We start from the raw sequence: 17,326 nt of genomic DNA on the forward strand, positions 1-17,326 counted from the left end.
AAAAAAGAGGTGGCACAAAGGGATTAGAAGTCAAAAGAAGTATTTAAGAGTAAAAAAGTAAATTAACTCATGACATGAGGCAAGTTGAGAGCATATTGTCCTTATTTGTATAATTTAATTCTTATAAAGATATTAGAAGTCAAAAGAAGCAGTTAAGGGTAAAAAAGTAAATTAACTCATGACATATGGCAAGTGGAGAGCACATTGTCCTTATTTGTAAGATTTATTCCTTATATGTTTAATTCAATCTTTAAAGGATGTATTTGTTAAGTCATCTTTTGTCAATAACTTATATGTAATTTGTTATTTAATTAAATTATTAAGTTTAAACTTTAAACCACACCACCCCGCACGCGCACGTTAGCATGGACCCCTCTGTGTTTCCTAAGAAACAGGAACGGTTTCGAAATGCTCGCTTAGATTTCCTCGTCTTCAGTCCTCACAGGCACAGCTGACACTAGCCTCCACTCACGGCGCATTTTAGCAATCTTCTCTTCTCCGCCATCGTCTTCAATCTCTCTCTTTTTTCTCTCTCTGTCGCCATCATCAGATCGTTTTCCGCCTCCGCATTTTCCACAGGTACTCTTCTTTCTCTTTCTCTCGCATTTTCCACAGGGGTATGTATGTACATGTGTGCTTTGTAGTATGAAGCTGGATTCCTTAGCCCCAGCGGAATCGCAAACAATTCTTCTTTAATTCCTCTGCACTCTAAACCTCAAAGATTTCTTTTCTTTTCTCTCTGATTTGAAGACAATGGTGAGTTGAGAAAACGGCTGCGTTTTTGCATCTGAAGCTGAACCTCAGTTTCTATTTCATGGATTCTGATCTGGTTTTCTCACCTTTTTTTTTTGTTAATTATTTTGCTGTAAAATGTATTGCCTCTGCATCTGAATCATAATGCAATTACGGGATCTATTGTGATAGCATTTTTGTCATTCAATTCAGCAGTGTAGTTTCCAGATTGGTTCAGAGTTGAAAAATAATGGAGAACAACTTGGGAATGGACTAGGATATGAATAAACAAGTTGCAAGTTAATGATGGTCGAATCGGTTAGGAATTAATTGGTTAGTGTTTTTGTCTGGTGTTTGCAGTCTGCTGGAAAGTTCTCTGCGTCCAGTTTTGGACAAGGTTTCTATAAGTTTGCTATGCGGGGTCGTCATGTTGATGCCTACTCGGCGTACAAGCGTGTCACGTCGAGGGATGCTGAGGCTTATGATAGAGAAGAAGACTCAGGTGCGCTTCTCCATTGCTCTTTCACCAATTTTTTCAGCGTTCTACTTTTGCTATGTCTGGACTATTGCTCTAGCATTTTCTGCTAGGTTGGGATTTACAAGTCGTACATTGTTCGAATATAATTCTTTACAAGTTTCGTTCAGAAGGGGGTTCAAGTCGTTAAATAATGTGGTCTAAAAGTAGCACAGGTGATCATAAATTTTGTTGTAGCTGATTCCTTGTATGGGTTTTAGAACAACTATTGAGTGGCAAAGATCTTGGAAACCCTTCATGGAGACGTTCTTTTCCCCATATGCTTGTAGCGGCTCTTTCTTCATTCTTATTTGGCTACCATCTCGGGTAACAGCGTCTTATTCCTCAAACTTACAAATATTTTTCTGTTTTTCATTTTTAAATGTTATCCTAACTTTAATGATACTTTCTTTCTCTTGTTTTTGCTAATGCAGAGTGGTTAATGAAACACTAGATAGCATTTCTCTTGACCTTGGCTTTAGTGGGAATCCCTTCGCTAAGGGTACTTATTGTTATTGGATTTCCAATCTTTTTCTTAGCTAAATGCATGTCATAATCTAATCTCATGTTTTTCTTATGTCAATACAGGTTTAGTAGTCAGTACGTGTTTAGGGGCTGCTTTTGTTGGATCTCTATTTAGTGGCTGGATTCTAGATGGAGTTGGGCATCGAAGGGCATTCCAACTGTGTGCGCTTCCGATGATAATCGGTGCATCGATGAGGTACCTTCATTTTGAATCTATGACAGTATCACGTATGCATAACTCCTTCTTTCAAATAAAAATGGAATTATGAAGACACTAGATGGATTAATATCAAGGCAATAAAACAAAACTAAGGAAAGAATGAAGTGTCATATTGCTGTTGTCGATTATTGCTAGGTAGGAGGAAAGTAGATGACTGCCAGAATGAAACCATTACGGTTTATGTCCACCCTAACTGTCGAACTTAATTGTAAGATTGAAATCATGAACTGCTTATGAGCAGCTTTTTCATGCCTTTCACTCAAAATCTTCTAGCTAAACAAAACCATATATTCCCTGCTTCAGATATTCTTATGACCAGCATGATTACTTAAAACCAGCAGGAGGAAATCATGGCGGTTTATGTGCACATTAATCTAAATTAATCACCAAGATTTTTTTGAATAGAAAATATGAGTGCAGTTTATTAAAAACCAATCTAAAGAAATTACTAGGAACAAAATTATGAGTTTATGGTCCAAGGCTTTCATGTATTTCCTCCATATAGCTCTCTCTCTTGAACGTTTCCAAATAAATAGAAGTGTTTGCTTACAGAAAAAATAAAAGTTCTTGCACATTCATTACAATCCGAGAAAAGGTGCATGCCACAGTCATATGGCTAACTACATGAGCTTTACTAAACAATTTATGTGACTTTGCAGTGCAACGACTCGCAGCCTATGGGGCATGATTCTAGGGCGGATATTTGTTGGAACTGGGATGGGCATTGGTCCTCCTGTTGCTGCTCTCTATGTGTCAGAGGTATAAGATTATCTTAATGTTTTCTCTGCAACTTTTTGTTGACACAGCATAGTCTCTAGCGCTATCCTTACATATTTAAGTATAATTTTCCCGCACAAGCAGATTTCACCAGCTTTTGTAAGGGGTACATTTGGTAGCGTCACACAAATTGCTACATGTCTTGGATTGATGGGGGCTCTATTCATTGGACTTCCTTCCAAGGATATAGTGGGCTGGTAAGATAAAATTTATGGGGTGATGATAATCTAGAAAATTTGGTTTTTAATGTTCCAAGTCTTTCTTACGTTAAGCATCTTTCTTATTTTCTGATGGTTGTCTAAAAGACTATTTTTTGTATTAACATTGTCAATGTTTAGGTGGCGGGTTTGTTTTTGGGTATCTACTGTTCCTGCTGCAGTGCTTGCTATTTGCATGGAGTTCTGTGCAGAGAGTCCTCACTGGCTTTTCAAGGTTATCTACTTGCAGACCTTTAAAGTCGGTCAAATTAGTGTCATGTGTTTGGATTCAATATTAATTTCCTATCTGTTGGTCTTCAATTGGATGAGGTGAACTGGGATCTTGATATGTAAATACGAAGTTGAAAAATTGTTAATTTGCCCTGCCAAAGAAGTTAATATATAATGAATGTTAGTGGTATGAATGGACCATTGTGTAGTATAATGGACTTGCCTATAATGTATGTCATCTCCTAGTCCAGTTTTTATTTTAGTACTTAGGTCGGCGGTGATATGATTGCTCAAAGGAGGATCTGAAATATTTTCTGTTACTTTTCTTTTTCCTTCTTGTTCTTTGTTGTTTCCAGTAGATGAAAGATCATTCTTATTTTTATTTGGAGGATTTGAATGTTAGTGCTTAGAATTGTTTGCTGGTGCAATGTCCTTAGATCTCTTTGGATCTCCACTCTGCTTTTGTTTTATTGTGAATCATATGTACATGGATAATAGATGAACTATACAAGGATCATAATAACTCTCATAATTTACACCATCCCCTCCTCTTTTTTTCCCCCTTCTGATACCGTACAGAAATTAGATAATGTACGTGTTTCATCTTACTGTTGACCCCATGGAAGGCTATTGATTATCATTGATGCTAAGTTGCTAACAGTTTTTTTTTTACTTCATTCAGAGAGGAAGAGCCATTGAAGCTGAAGCTGAATTTGAGAAACTTTTAGGAGGAGCACATGTTAAATTTGCAATGGCAGAATTGTCAAAGTCTGAAAGAGGGGATGAATTGGATACAGTAAAGTTCTCAGAGCTACTGTATGGCCGCCATTTCAAAAGTATGATCTCTATTCAGTTGTACATGAGTTAAGATATGACATTTCTATGCTTCTTTCTCTGTAATTACCTTATTACCTCCAAATTTTGCAGTGGTTTTCATTGGGTCTACCATTTTTGCTTTACAACAGCTGTCAGGCATAAATGCTGTATTCTATTTCTCCTCAACGGTCTTTAAAAGCTTCGGTGTGCCTTCAGATATTGCAAATGTATGTGTCGGAGTTGCAAATCTATCAGGTATGGTTGGGTTTACTATTGTTTTTAAGATTATGCCTATGTTTGTTTATAAATTATTTATGTTCATTTTCTCTTTTGGTTGATTTGTTTATACTAATCTAGGGTCAATTGTTGCAATGATATTGATGGATAAGCTTGGAAGAAGGGTGCTTCTTCTTGGAAGTTTTACTGGCATGGTAAGCTCCTAAAAAGTACCTTGAATATGGTATGCAGACTTTGAGTTGAGATATTGGTATCAAACCCACTTTGTATTTTTTAACTGGACAATAGGCAAAGGCACTGTGTGAAGGTCACTTGATATTGTCCACCGTGGGACTTTTCTGAGTAGAATGGGACTTTTCTGAGTAGATCTTGATCAAATCATTGAATTTTATTTCAATAGATGACATTACTTTTTGGTATGTCCAAAAGTAAACTCTAATAGGTCAACATATATTTGTTTATTGAAAAAAAAAAATTATTAATGAAAAGAAGTCAAGAGTTAGAGATTTTGCTTACTTGCTTGATGTTTTGAATTGGCCCCTCAAAAAAAACTCCAGTTTGGCAATTCATGGTAGTGTTTAGTTATTATCTATTGATTGGCTTGAGTTTAGTTATATACTTATGCATGAACTGATATGCATATAAAGAGAAAATACTGAAATTACAGTATTGCCGTATGTTGTATCTGGTAATTAAAAAGTAAACAGTGATAAAGATGTAAAGATAGTCCTAAATATGTGTTTCAAAGTGGGGTCCATCAGGGTAAGTTATGTCTGTTTTGTGGAATCTGCCAATATTGCATTTGCTTTTGCTGAGGTTCCTTCTTTTTCCTTGTATTAAAAAGACTAAAACTGATATACTATCTGACCATTTTTATTCATGTCTTGGTTTAGGCAGTGTCAATGAGTCTTCAAGTAAGTGGAGCAAGTTCTTATACTTCAGGATCTGGAGCACTGAGTCTATCTGTTGGTGGCATGCTGCTGTGAGTACTGAATCTTCTTCAACCCTTTTTGTAAAGAACACAGAAAAAAATATATACTGCATATAAAAACTTAATAACATAAGGATGCTATTTTTATCTTTAATCTGAAATAATGTTGGTTGTGGGAGCTCATTCAATGGCTGAGATCTATTTGAAATTAGTATTTCAGATTCTAGGATTATAAAAGCATATATATGAATACATGTCAGTAAGTCAGTCATTTGAGTCTTATTCTTGCGTGACAAGATATGATATTATCAACCATAGCTATGAAGTCATGAGATATGATATAGCATATAGCATATAGCGTAAGTTCTGAGATAAATGCGCATATACAAATCCTCATTGCATCACTTAAGTTATACAACAAGCTTTTGATGTGTAAATATCATGACATTTACACATAATTTAGAATATCATGACATTTACACAAAAATTATGTAACGGATAATGCAGGTTTGTTTTGATGTTTTCTCTTGGAGCTGGTCCAGTGCCTAGTCTCCTACTATCAGAAATTCTTCCCAGCCGTATTAGAGCGAAGGCCATGGCAGTTTGCATGGCTGTGCATTGGGTAATTGTCTTCTTTATTTCTTCAAGATCTGGCTTGTTGCACCTCTTATTTCTTTTTCATTGTGAGAGCTAAGATAAAACCGCTTTGCTCACATGCAAACTTTGCTATTTGATGATCACTTTCAATCTATAAAAGTGGTATTAACACTTGGTCAAGAAATTATATGCAAAAAAATAGAAAGCTTACATGTTTAGCCTATACAACTCATCCCCAGTCCACACCACTTCATCTAAAACTAATTTTGATAACCCACACTTTGTATACTGAATATAATTATCTAAAAGATTGTTTCTTTTGATCTATTTGAGTATGCAATTTCATCAACGGTTTCTCTAGTATTCCAGCAATAAGACTTCTCTTATCTTGTTCTTAAATCTTAATTAAATCACTTGGCTCAAGTTTTTAGTCAAAAACTTTTGAACTTTTAAACTTAAAGAATCAAGACACTGTTATTAATAAGGAATCAGAGACTAGCTATTGTAGTGATACTTTTTATTTTCTTAATGCCAACGTCGCTCAGGTAATTTAAATAGGAAAATGTCAATACTGAAATTTTTTAAAGTAATGAATGCTGATTTCATTATGGCTTGCTGCAATTTTATTTCCTTAATGTGACTGAAGCAGATATAACACACTCGTCACAAATCTAAGTTTTCATTTGGATAATTAAACAAGTGTTTGCATGTGAGAAGGCTGAGTTTGTTGAAAAAGACATCAGATACAATGCATGTGACATAACTAATGCTTTTCACATTGATTTAAAGTTACTATATGCAAGGATTCATTTGAATTCAACGTGATGTATTAATTCGCAAGAAGTTATGTATTTGACATAATTCCTTCTTTATCCCCTTGTTTTGAAATCGTTCCAATCAAATGGACCTAAGTTAAGATATACTTTGGTGGGTGGTGGCTACTTTTTTTAATTTTTTGTGAGAATCCTTTTTTGGAGCCTCATAATCACTCCTAAGAATATCATACTTGCTATTCCTATGAAAAACATAAAGAAGTTAAAAGAAGCTTGGCATAGAGTGCAGACTTGAGGCTTTTACATCATCTCCATTTTTATTTCAGCATCCCCAACATAATAAGATAGTAGAAGACGAGACCTCGTACTCCTATTCTCCACATTTATATAATGTAATGTCATCTCACTGATATGGCTGTCTGCAACAGGTGGTAAACTTCTTTGTTGGTCTATTCTTTTTGCCCTTGCTGGAGAAAATCGGGCCACAACTTCTGTATACAATCTTTGGTATTTTTTGTGTATTGGCTGTGATATTTGTGAAGAGAAATGTAGTGGAAACAAAAGGAAAGTCACTCCAAGAAATTGAAATTGCACTTATTCCACCACAGTAAAGGTATTAATTTCCATATTTCTTTACACCAATCTTGTTAGTTTTGGAAAGATTTAGTGGAGAAAACAGTTTTGATTTAGCTTTAGTATCAAAAATGAGTTTGATTTAGCTTTCGCTTTGTATATACATACTGCTAAGTTATAACTTGAAAGGTAGGCTTTTATACTGAATAAGCATACTTGGAAATGGACTGGGTTAAACTGAATACAGGTGAGCAAAGTATGGCCCCAATATTGGATACTCTAACATTCTTTAGAAATTATCCTAAATAGGGTTCCATTTGGAAGCAACTCTTGAATCTGGGGTTATAGAGTGCGAGCATAGAATGAGTGCCTTGAGAAGTGGAAGTCCAAAATTCAAAACCAACTTGCACGATGAGATTCAACCCCCCTCTGATCTGTATTTTAACTTTTAAGCATACGAAAGTGTATGTCTGTATGATGTGTGTGCATACTGTGCGACTTTTTGGGTACAGTATGTAACCTGAAGTCCAGTAACTTTAGTATGTTTCATTTGATGTATGAGTGAAAAACTAATTAAAGACCCTTTATTGTTTGCTTTGTCTCTGTAGGTTCTTCAACAAAATTAGATTACTTGTTTACACAAAGCTGAAGTCCTTTTGTATTGATGGAATCCAAGCCCACTAGTTATTGGTGTTCCTATATAAGCTGTTGCTCTTTTGCTTGTCTGAATTCATGGATGAGGATGTTCAATTGCAGGGATATAATGCACAATAAGGTAGTATGGAGATTCTCAAATCTGGTATACCCTCCCCAATTCGGACTCAAAGTTATCATCATGCTGCAGCTGGGGAATTTGGACACTAGTTGTCAAGTGCTCACCCCGGAAGGCCTATGTATATTCTTAGAGAATTTGTATTGTGAGCACATTGATGTCATAGACTAATGAAACAACTAATGTAATACAAGCACCTGATTCTCGGAATAATATGTTCGAAATTCATAAACTGGTTTAGAATTGTTTCGTGAAAGTTATTATTTGGTCTGAATTACTCTTTTTTAGGGAAGACAGCAATATGTTTAGAGCCAAAAGATACACACGATGTCTTACTCTTTTTTGATACAACAAGAAAACAACACGTAAGCAGAAACCTTATTAAAATACTGAACTTAGGGTTTACCACAAACTCTTTTTTTTTTTTTTTTGAATAATACCACACTTTTTTTTTTTTTTTTTTGAAAGGTACCACAAACTCTTTATCTACTCATAGATGGTAAAGAGAGGATATGCAATTGTCTTTTCTGGCCTGAGTATTAATATATCGACATGATATTCTTCAAAAAGAAAAGAAAAAACAAAGATACACTGACATGACAAAGATATGAAATTCTACATGAGAATTCTCAAAAATGATTTAAATAGGAGATTAGGAGAGTTAATTATTAATTATAATAATATCTTACAATTAAATAAATATGTTAAAAAAAATCGGTCTTCAAATAAACAGAAAAGAAGTAGAAAATGGTCCATTGGAATACATAGAAAAGTTTTTTTTTTTTTTTTAATAGAGCCAAATGTTTACTGGTTAGAAGATTTATAAGCATGGAGGGAAAAGACATAAAAGAGCAATACATGACCCTATAAATTTTTAAAGTTTTTCTCTTTAGATGTTATCCGTACAGTCGGATTGGATAAGGACAAGTGCTAGTTTTCACGAGCCACATATCACGAGAGGTGGCGATAATCTCGGAATTTAGCGAAAATTTTGAATATTTCCGAAAATATAGCAAAAATTTCAAATATTTCCGGAAATTTCAAAAATTTCTCTCAATATTCTCTTGGTAAGTCAAAGATATATCGAGACCCTAAAAAAAGAGAAATATCGCTGAAATTTCGAGGATATTATCGATTTTTCAGTCCTTAATTTAAAAGGCATATTACCAACAAGAGCTGCTCTTTCCCACAAGGTTAGTCTCCCTGATGATCATTGTGTTTTTTGCAATCAATCAATTGAAGATGTTCTCCATTTGTTTATAGATTGTGATGTCACGTCCTATTTTTGGCTGCTCACTGCTCTGGGATTAAAAGCTAAGAGCATCTTTAGCAATGCTAGCTATTTTTGAGTTAAATTTTAGCTAAAGTAGCTAAAAAGTCATTTTGGCTAGCCATTTTAGAAATACGTCTGCATCAGTGCTCTCTATTCTAGCTAGTTTTGAATTTATATTATTTTTTAAATGAAGATTAAATAGTTTAAATATATTTATATGTTATATAAAATAACTCAATAGGAATGTTTTAAATTATAGAGAGCCTCATCTCGCTCTCTATATTTAGGAGCGAGATAGCTAAAAGTGATAATAGAGAGCCACTTAAGAGTCTAGTGCAGCAGCTAAAATATATAAAAAGCTAAACATGCTCTCCAAAATAGCTAAGGAGCAAAAATAAAGAGTCTGCTAAAGATGCTCTAAGAAGGTGGCTGGTGCTAATGTGGTTGATTGGGCACTGAATGTGATTGACATACTCAATTGTAGCCAAAGATGCGTCTTTTTCATGGCTCTTTGGGTTATCTGGTCTGAGCGTAATAATGTACTATGGAAGGGCAGTTTCTTTTGTGCATCTAATGCAACTCAATGGATAGTTAAGCTCCTTGAGGAATACCAATCAGTACATATCGTTGGAGGTACTAAAGCAAGGAGGGAAAAGACGAAATGGGAGAACCCCCCTAGTGGGAGACTGAAGGTGAATATTGATGGCAGTTATAAGGCTGACCATGGTAATGGTGGTGTGAGGGTAGTAATACGTGATGAACATGGTGTCTGTTTGGCAAATTTTGCACACTATTTACCGCATGCTTCTTCCACTTTACATATGGAGGCGGAGGCATGTCGGTCAGGTTTGTTGTTGGCTATCCATCAGAACATGACTGCTCTTGAGTTGGAGAGTGAATTGCTCCCTAATTGTTGCGGCTTTGCAGCAAAACATTTTCTGATATTGGGTGCATTATGGATAATTGTAAGTCATATTTGACATCTTTTCATCCTTTTCAGGTTAGACACATATTCCGTGAAGCAAATGGTGCGGCTAATAGATTGGCGCACCTTGCTAGCTTTAATTTATTGTCTGATGTTTCGTTAGATGAGTTTCCTGTTATTATTCGGGATGTACTCTATGAATATTTTTGTACAGATGCTCGAGGTCAAGATATTATGTCTCACTCGACGCATTTTAATCATTCTATTATAATAAGTCAAGTGTGGGACTGAGGGGACTGAGGCTTCCAACTTGGCTGGATTCCAAATCCCTTTAAAAAAAATTATATAAAAAAAAACCTCCTAAACAATATATGAGTCTCCAATTTTAATCACTCAGTCTCTTCAATAAATATTGATGCCTACCTTAATTCGGGTTTAATGTGAGGAAGATAGAGATAAAATGTCACAACTCAGGGTGAAATAAAACTTTGGCCAAAACTTAATTAATTTCTTTTCTTCATAAACATTATCGGGGTGCAATAAGTCCATAGCTTTTTGGATAGGAATCTTTTAGTTATTTGATATTATGCAGTACTAGATTATTCAAAAACTTACGATTGATGCCTGTGGAATATAGTTTCTGAAATAATGTTTTAGTTTTCTTTGCAATTCTATTATTATATAATATTGTTGCAAAGAAAAGTTTTTTCAACTTGGCTTTTAGGTTATGATTGCACGAGTACTTGCGACCATTTTATGATCAATTACTTAATTGTCTAATTGATCTCGGGCAAACACTGTAATATAACCACACATCTTATTAATTCAGCTAGCTTCTATGGTAAGATTTAATTTTTCACACAGGGTAGGCCTCGATAATGGACGGTAAAGTTGGAATTTTGATGATTTTGTAGCGAGGGAAGCCTGCTTGTTCCAACATTTTCTTCCATTCACTCTCGCTCCTCTCCTTTCCACCTGTGGTATGAGCAATCATTAGCAGATCAAAAACTACGCCTGTGTCGTCGAACATGCCATCACCATTTGGCTCCAGAACAACGTCCACTATAATCACCTTGCCACTTCTCTCCGGTATTGCCTTCCGACAGTTCTTCAATATCTTGATGCAATCGCTGTCGCTCCAGTCGTGCAAAACCCACTGTAATTTTAATCCAAGAGTAACATAATGTTAGTGTAATAAACAAATACTAGTTCCAACCATTTTCATACTTCATTCGACTTTTAAATTACCTTCATGAAAATTGCATCAGCATTTGGAATATTGCCCTCATCAAACATGTCACCTCCGACATGTGACACGCCATGGTACGCCGGCGCTGTTGCAACCACATATGGTAGATCAAAGTTGATCCCCTTAATGCTGGGATACGCCTTCACAATCTCCGCCACCGCGGTTCCTGTCCCACCACCAACATCCACCAGTTTTGCCACGTCATCAAACCCACCCTTATATTTGGCAAGTATCACTTTCATTATAATCTTAGAGGTACACGCCATGGCATCGTTGAACAATCGGTTGATCTCAAGGTTTTCGGAGAAGAATTGCACAATGTCGCGCCCATGCGCTTTCTCAAAGGCACATGTGGCACCTTGCTCGACGCATTGGCTGAAATAGTGCATTGGAGCCATTAGAATAGGATTTGTCTCCGAGAGAACCATCGGAGCGAGAGTGAGCTCCGAGTCATACAAGAGCCATCTAGACGAAGGAGTCAACCCGTAAAGGGTTTCTCCGGAATCTCCACCGCCATGATGTGCGGTGAAGATGTTTCTGCGGACCAGCAACCGCATGATCCGAGAGAGGCATGTGATGTCTGGAGAGGGTGATGCAAAATCGATGGATGAGGCTATTTCAGACAAAGTCAATGCATGACCATGAGAGTGTATGATATCTGGTATGCGGAGCTCCACAACAGATTTCAAAGCCATGGAATCTGCAAAGCCGAGCATGTACTTCCATACATCTGCTTGGCCTCTTAGAGTTGCTTCATCCAATTCTGTAACTGCTTCCATTTTAAGTTTTCGATCTCCGTTAGAACCAAGTGTTCTAACATCTATTTATGTAAAGAGAGAGCTGGGGACCTGACCTAATCAGTGACCTAAGGCCATCTCCAGTAGGAGGGCCAAATTGGGCCTTGTAGCCTCCTTGACCTATTTTTGGACTCCATCAATTTGGTGGGACCATGTCATTAAGGGAGGGGAGAGAGCTACATATAGCTCTTCGGGTGACTCTTTAGCTCTGATGAGACCCACCACAAAATGGCTTAAGGTAAATAGAATTGGGCTGATTGCATTCGCCCTGAAGCAAATCAAATGCCACAAATATATCATCGTTGGAATCGAACTGTGGTGCTTAATTAATAGGCACATACATACATTCATTTGGACAGTTGTGAATTTGTGATTTAATGTGTTTGATTGTGCTTAATTTATAAGCACATACATACAATATATATATATATTTTTTTTTCTTTTTTCTTTTTAAGGACTAAATACTCGTTACTCCTCATACTTTTGCATGAAAAACAGTTTAGTCCAAAATTTTAAAATTAAACAATTTAGTCCTTATTCTTTCTAATTCTCACACAACAGGTCATAAAATGACTATTATACCCCTCACTTTTTATTTTTTTTTTATTTTTCTCTCTTTTTATTTTTTATTTTTTCTGCCTCTCTCTCTCTCTATATACACACACACACACACACACACACACACACACATATATATATATATGTGTGTGTGTGTGTGTATGAAGATACCGATATTTAAAACCTTGATTTTGAAGGTAGGTAGGGTGGTGATATCCTAGCCATAGACTTAAGACTTGGACCAAGAATAGTGGTGGTGAGGGGTAGTCTCTGCAAGGAGACACGTAAAAGTGGTCCTAGTTGAATTTGGACAGAAGAGGTGGCAGCAAAGGGTTCACATGGGCAACCTCTTAGAATCTTGCCAGCTTTGCTTGCTTTCTTTCTTATCTGCCAAAGTGAATTATTATTGTTTTTAAAATTATTATTATTATTATTATTATTATTTTTTTTTTTATCAAATAGGTTCATTCATATGGAAGTGTTACAAGTGGTATGAATGATACAATCAGGAGCCACTAATGGCCCACTTATAACGTCAGACCAACAGGCCCGAACATAGTTTCCTAATAGAGTTACTAAATCTCCGGTACACCATGAGATTGGAACAATGGTCACAAAAACCAAGGAGACTCCTAATCCGACAAAGTGCCAACAATGTTGGTAAGGCAACATCGGCATACCAACCGGGTAGCGGCTCTGAACTTGTGAAGGATTAACATAAACTCAAGTCAACTCCGCCTCCTGAGTAGTGAATTCACGTGATATATGCGGGTGAAAAACGTCATCACTCGATCAGCGGTGTTTTGTAATACGTTACTAGCACGACCACAAAGGACCAGAATTAATCTAAAACAGAACACCAAAGCTACCTACAAACAAGCTAAAAGAAAATAGTAAAAACAAAATAAAAGGAGATACAACAATTAATCCTCCTGGAGCACCATGGCCAGGTCCAAGACTGAGAAGGCCCATCGCAACATGATTGAGGCCTAACCCAGATCAAGCCCAGACCAAACCCAGGGGCACTCCAGCTTCTGCTACCGTCAAACCCGCCGAAGACCATCCCAAAGCGCCTCTACCAATCTACCTTCAGTTGCTGATTAAAGCCATCACACTAGCCTACACCGCCGTCGCCGGTGAAGCCTCCTATACCAGATTCACAGCCCACCACACTTGACGAACACACATGTAATACCCTGAAAATTCATTATTATTTTCTGAGGATTTTTCTGGAATTTAATTAGTAGTTGTCGGACAATTTTGTGGTTCGTGGGTGAGGCGGAAGTATTTCGGACGAATAATTACTCGAAACGTTTTATTTTCAGGGTTCAAAATGTTGACTTTTTATTCGTTGAGTTTCTCTAAAAACTTCCTTCATAAAAGTTGTAGAGCGCGTCGATACGAGTTCGTGGACATGCGGCACGTCAAAATCGGAGTTCGTATGAGAAAGTTACGGTCAGCGGAAGTTTCTACTAAATTTGGAAATTGCTATAAATAGGAATTTCTGTTTTGGGAAATTCATTATTTATATTTTTGGAAACCTTTCGGAAATAGAAAGTCAGAAATCTCTATTCTCTCTCCTAAACCCTGATCGACCGGACCCGGACCCGCAATTCCAACCTGACCGGCGTTTCGTTAAGGCAAATCTGGTTGAGAAGTAATTCAAAAGGTTGTGCAATTAGATGAATCATTTCGTACTGTGTACGTACGTAGTCTGTGACTGTAGTCTGTAGTTGAATAATAGAAAGAAGATAAATGTTCAATTATTCAAATGAGGCCAAGTGACTTTGCAGAAGGAACCATATATGGATGACAAGATGAGTTCAGAGTACAAACAATGCGTCATGAAGAAGTGAGGAATCTCATGAAGGCAACAATCAATTTGGCTATGATGCTTATGGATATAATCAATATGGAGAAGTACATGATCAGTCATCCAGTTGGATTCATCCTTATTATCCATTTATAGGGGAAACAGTCGGCAGCTCTAAAGAGATATATAACTATCATGTTCATCACTACAAAATTCACACTATATGGGTCATATGTCTTGGTATGATTATTGCATTTTCGTAGATCAGCAAGCGGCTTTTCAACCATCTAGAGTCTCTTTTTTGTTGTAGATGAGGTTGACATTCATATATATGTTTATGTAATTCCAATAAATTGACTATTCCAAAAACGATATTTGTTATCATTTATCCCCGATATTTCTGATATCTCCATTTTTCAAAGTTCCAATAGATATGTAGATACAGATATTTTAATTCTTGCCGACAGAGTGTTGGTTCTGGAACAATATTGGTTCTGGAACAAAGCATTGCTAGCAGCTGGACTCTCATACAGGCCAGCCCTTCAGCACTAATGCAAGCTTTTTTGCCACTGGTTTTGAACAAGGTTTTAAATATCTGCGATATTTCCGATATATCCCCCGATATCTCCTTTTTTCGACGGACCGATATATCTTGGGGGGTAAATATCTTATCTTCTACCGTTTCTGCAAAATTTCTCCGACTTCGTCAAATATCCCCGATATATTAGATATTTGCGATATATCCCTGATAAAGTGAAGAAATATCTGTAAAATTTGATATATATAAAAATAAAAATAAAAACTCAGAAATTCTCTAAATGAAAATCTGTGTGAAGAGAGATCGCCCCAAGGCAAATCTGAGTGAGTAGAAAATCCCCTCAAGGCGAATCTAGGTGAGGAAAAATACCCTCAAGGCGATTTTGGGTGAGAAGTAATTCTCTAAATGCAAATCTGTGTGAGGAAAGAATAATGTGGTCAATGAAAACAACTATATATATCTACTTCATATTGCAAGCGAGCCGCTTGATAATGGCATTGATCCACTTCATGATTGGATTATTCCTGCACACCTCGATGATGAAGCTGGAAGACCTCTTCCACAAGTTGTAGAAACTGCAACTAATGCTGGAATCAACGTAGAGAGAGTCTTATCTGAAGAAGTTGTTAAAAACTCAGAAGATAATTCAGATAGTGATGATGTGTGGGGTGATACAGCAACTCCACATAGTTCTGATGATGGTGGAGAGGGTGGAAGCGGAACAGGTGGTGGAGGTGAAAGATATGAATATGGACAATCTTCTGTGGATGGAGGATTAAACTAATTTACTTGTGAAGGTAATTTTGATCATACCACCCAAGATGAAGACCACGGAGTGAGAACAGCTGGTCATGGTGCTCAAGAGAAGACCCGATATGGGAGGAGGATTAGAGGTGCGACTGATGATCAAAGTACCCCATCTGATGTTTCTTCAATTGCCTTAAGTTTTGACTCTATCAATTTAGGCACAGAGCGCAGTAGGATCTCAAATGAGTCTCATGAAGGCAACAATCAATTTGGTTATGATGCTTATGGATATAATCAATATGGAGAAAGTATATGATCAGTCATCCAGTTGGGTTCATCCTTATTATCCCCTTATAGGGGAAACAGTCGGCAGCTCTAAAGAGATCTATAACTATCATGTTCCTCACTACAATTCGCACTATATCGGTCATATGTCTTGATTTGATTATTGCATTTTCATAGACCAGCGAGCAGCTTTTCAACCGCCTAGAGTCTCTTTTTGGATGTAGATGAAGTTGACATTCATATGTATTTATATGTAATTCTAAATTTCTAATAAATTGACTTTTTTCAAAAACGATATATTTTCTCCTCTATCCCCGATATTTTCCGATATCTCCCTTTTTCAAAGTACCAATAAATATGAAGATACCGATATTTAAAACCTTGATTTTGAAGGTAGGTAGGATGGTGATATCCTAGCCATAGACTTAAGACCTGGACCAAGAATAGTGGTGGTGAGGGGTAGTCTCTGCAAGGAGACACGTAAAAGTGGTCCTAGTTGAATTTGGACAGAAGAGGTGGCAGCAAAGGGTTCACATGGGCAACCTCTTAGAATCTTGCCAGCTTTGCTTGCTTTCTTTCTTATCTGCCAAAGTGAATTATTATTGTTTTTAAAATTATTATTATTATTATTATTATTATTATTATTTTTATCAAATAGGTTCATTCATATGGAAGTGTTACAAGTGGTATGAATGATACAATCAGGAGCCACTAATGGCCCACTTATAACGTCAGACCAACAGGCCCGAACATAGTTTCCTAATAGAGTTACTAAATCTCCGGTACACCATGAGATTGGAACAATGGTCACAAAAACCAAGGAGACTCCTAATCCGACAAAGTGCCAACAATGTTGGTAAGGCAACATCGGCATACCAACCGGGTAGCGGCTCTGAACTTGTGAAGGATTAACATAAACTCAAGTCAACTCCGCCTCCTGAGTAGTGAATTCACGTGATATATGCGGGTGAAAAACGTCATCACTCGATCAGCGGTGTTTTGTAATACGTTACTAGCACGACCACAAAGGACCAGAATTAATCTAAAACAGAACACCAAAGCTACCTACAAACAAGCTAAAAGAAAATAGTAAAAACAAAATAAAAGGAGATACAACAATTAATCCTCCTGGAGCACCATGGCCAGGTCCAAGACTAAGAAGGCCCATCGCAACATGATTGAGGCCTAACCCAGATCAAGCCCAGACCAAACCCAGGGGCACTCCAGCTTCTGCTACCGTCAAACC

At 36.8% G+C, this 17,326-nt stretch overlaps 2 protein-coding genes across 4 annotated transcripts; one reads left to right on the forward strand and one right to left on the reverse strand.

Moving 5' to 3' along the window:
- Positions 1 to 371: 371 nt before the first annotated feature.
- LOC133725245 (probable plastidic glucose transporter 3) lies at positions 372 to 7,927 on the forward strand. Of its 3 annotated transcripts, none has more exons than XM_062152417.1 (15): positions 372 to 579; positions 1,093 to 1,234; positions 1,468 to 1,573; positions 1,681 to 1,748; positions 1,835 to 1,967; positions 2,651 to 2,750; positions 2,853 to 2,965; positions 3,107 to 3,200; positions 3,879 to 4,032; positions 4,124 to 4,267; positions 4,370 to 4,443; positions 5,143 to 5,231; positions 5,688 to 5,802; positions 6,979 to 7,163; positions 7,732 to 7,927. In XM_062152417.1, the coding sequence occupies exons 2-14, from the start codon at positions 1,147 to 1,149 to the stop codon at positions 7,159 to 7,161; spliced, it is 1,461 nt and encodes a 486-aa protein (XP_062008401.1). In that variant the 5' UTR covers positions 372 to 579; positions 1,093 to 1,146; the 3' UTR covers positions 7,162 to 7,163; positions 7,732 to 7,927. The 3 variants fall into 3 exon arrangements, with proteins under 3 accessions (XP_062008401.1, XP_062008399.1, XP_062008400.1); XM_062152415.1 differs by lacking the exon at positions 372 to 579 and adding an exon at positions 609 to 756; XM_062152416.1 differs by lacking the exon at positions 372 to 579 and adding an exon at positions 609 to 756 and having other exon boundaries at positions 7,880 to 7,927.
- A 2,966-nt stretch (positions 7,928 to 10,893) lies between these two features.
- LOC133725246 ((R,S)-reticuline 7-O-methyltransferase-like) lies at positions 10,894 to 12,259 on the reverse strand. Its single transcript, XM_062152418.1, has 2 exons — positions 11,342 to 12,259; positions 10,894 to 11,249 (listed from the first exon to the last, which is right to left on the reverse strand). Exons 1-2 carry the CDS (start codon positions 12,119 to 12,121, stop codon positions 10,950 to 10,952), a joined length of 1,080 nt encoding a protein of 359 aa, XP_062008402.1. The 5' UTR covers positions 12,122 to 12,259; the 3' UTR covers positions 10,894 to 10,949.
- Between the last annotated feature and the right edge of the window lie 5,067 nt (positions 12,260 to 17,326).

Source organism: Rosa rugosa, chromosome 1 (assembly GCF_958449725.1).
Source record: "Rosa rugosa chromosome 1, drRosRugo1.1, whole genome shotgun sequence".
Taxonomy (NCBI): Eukaryota; Viridiplantae; Streptophyta; class Magnoliopsida; order Rosales; family Rosaceae; genus Rosa; species Rosa rugosa.

Excerpts from the sequence above, each read along its gene's own strand:
- LOC133725246 (XM_062152418.1), bottom strand. The coding sequence starts at position 12,121 with ATGGAAGCAGTTACAGAATTGGATGAAGCAACTCTAAGAGGCCAAGCA. Across the intron at positions 11,250-11,341 it reads CTGATGCAATTTTCATGAAG|TGGGTTTTGCACGACTGGAG; the intron begins GTAATTTAAAAG and ends TTAAAATTACAG.
- LOC133725245 (XM_062152415.1), top strand. Across the intron at positions 1,235-1,467 it reads TGATAGAGAAGAAGACTCAG|AACAACTATTGAGTGGCAAA; the intron begins GTGCGCTTCTCC and ends TATGGGTTTTAG. Across the intron at positions 3,201-3,878 it reads GTCCTCACTGGCTTTTCAAG|AGAGGAAGAGCCATTGAAGC; the intron begins GTTATCTACTTG and ends TACTTCATTCAG.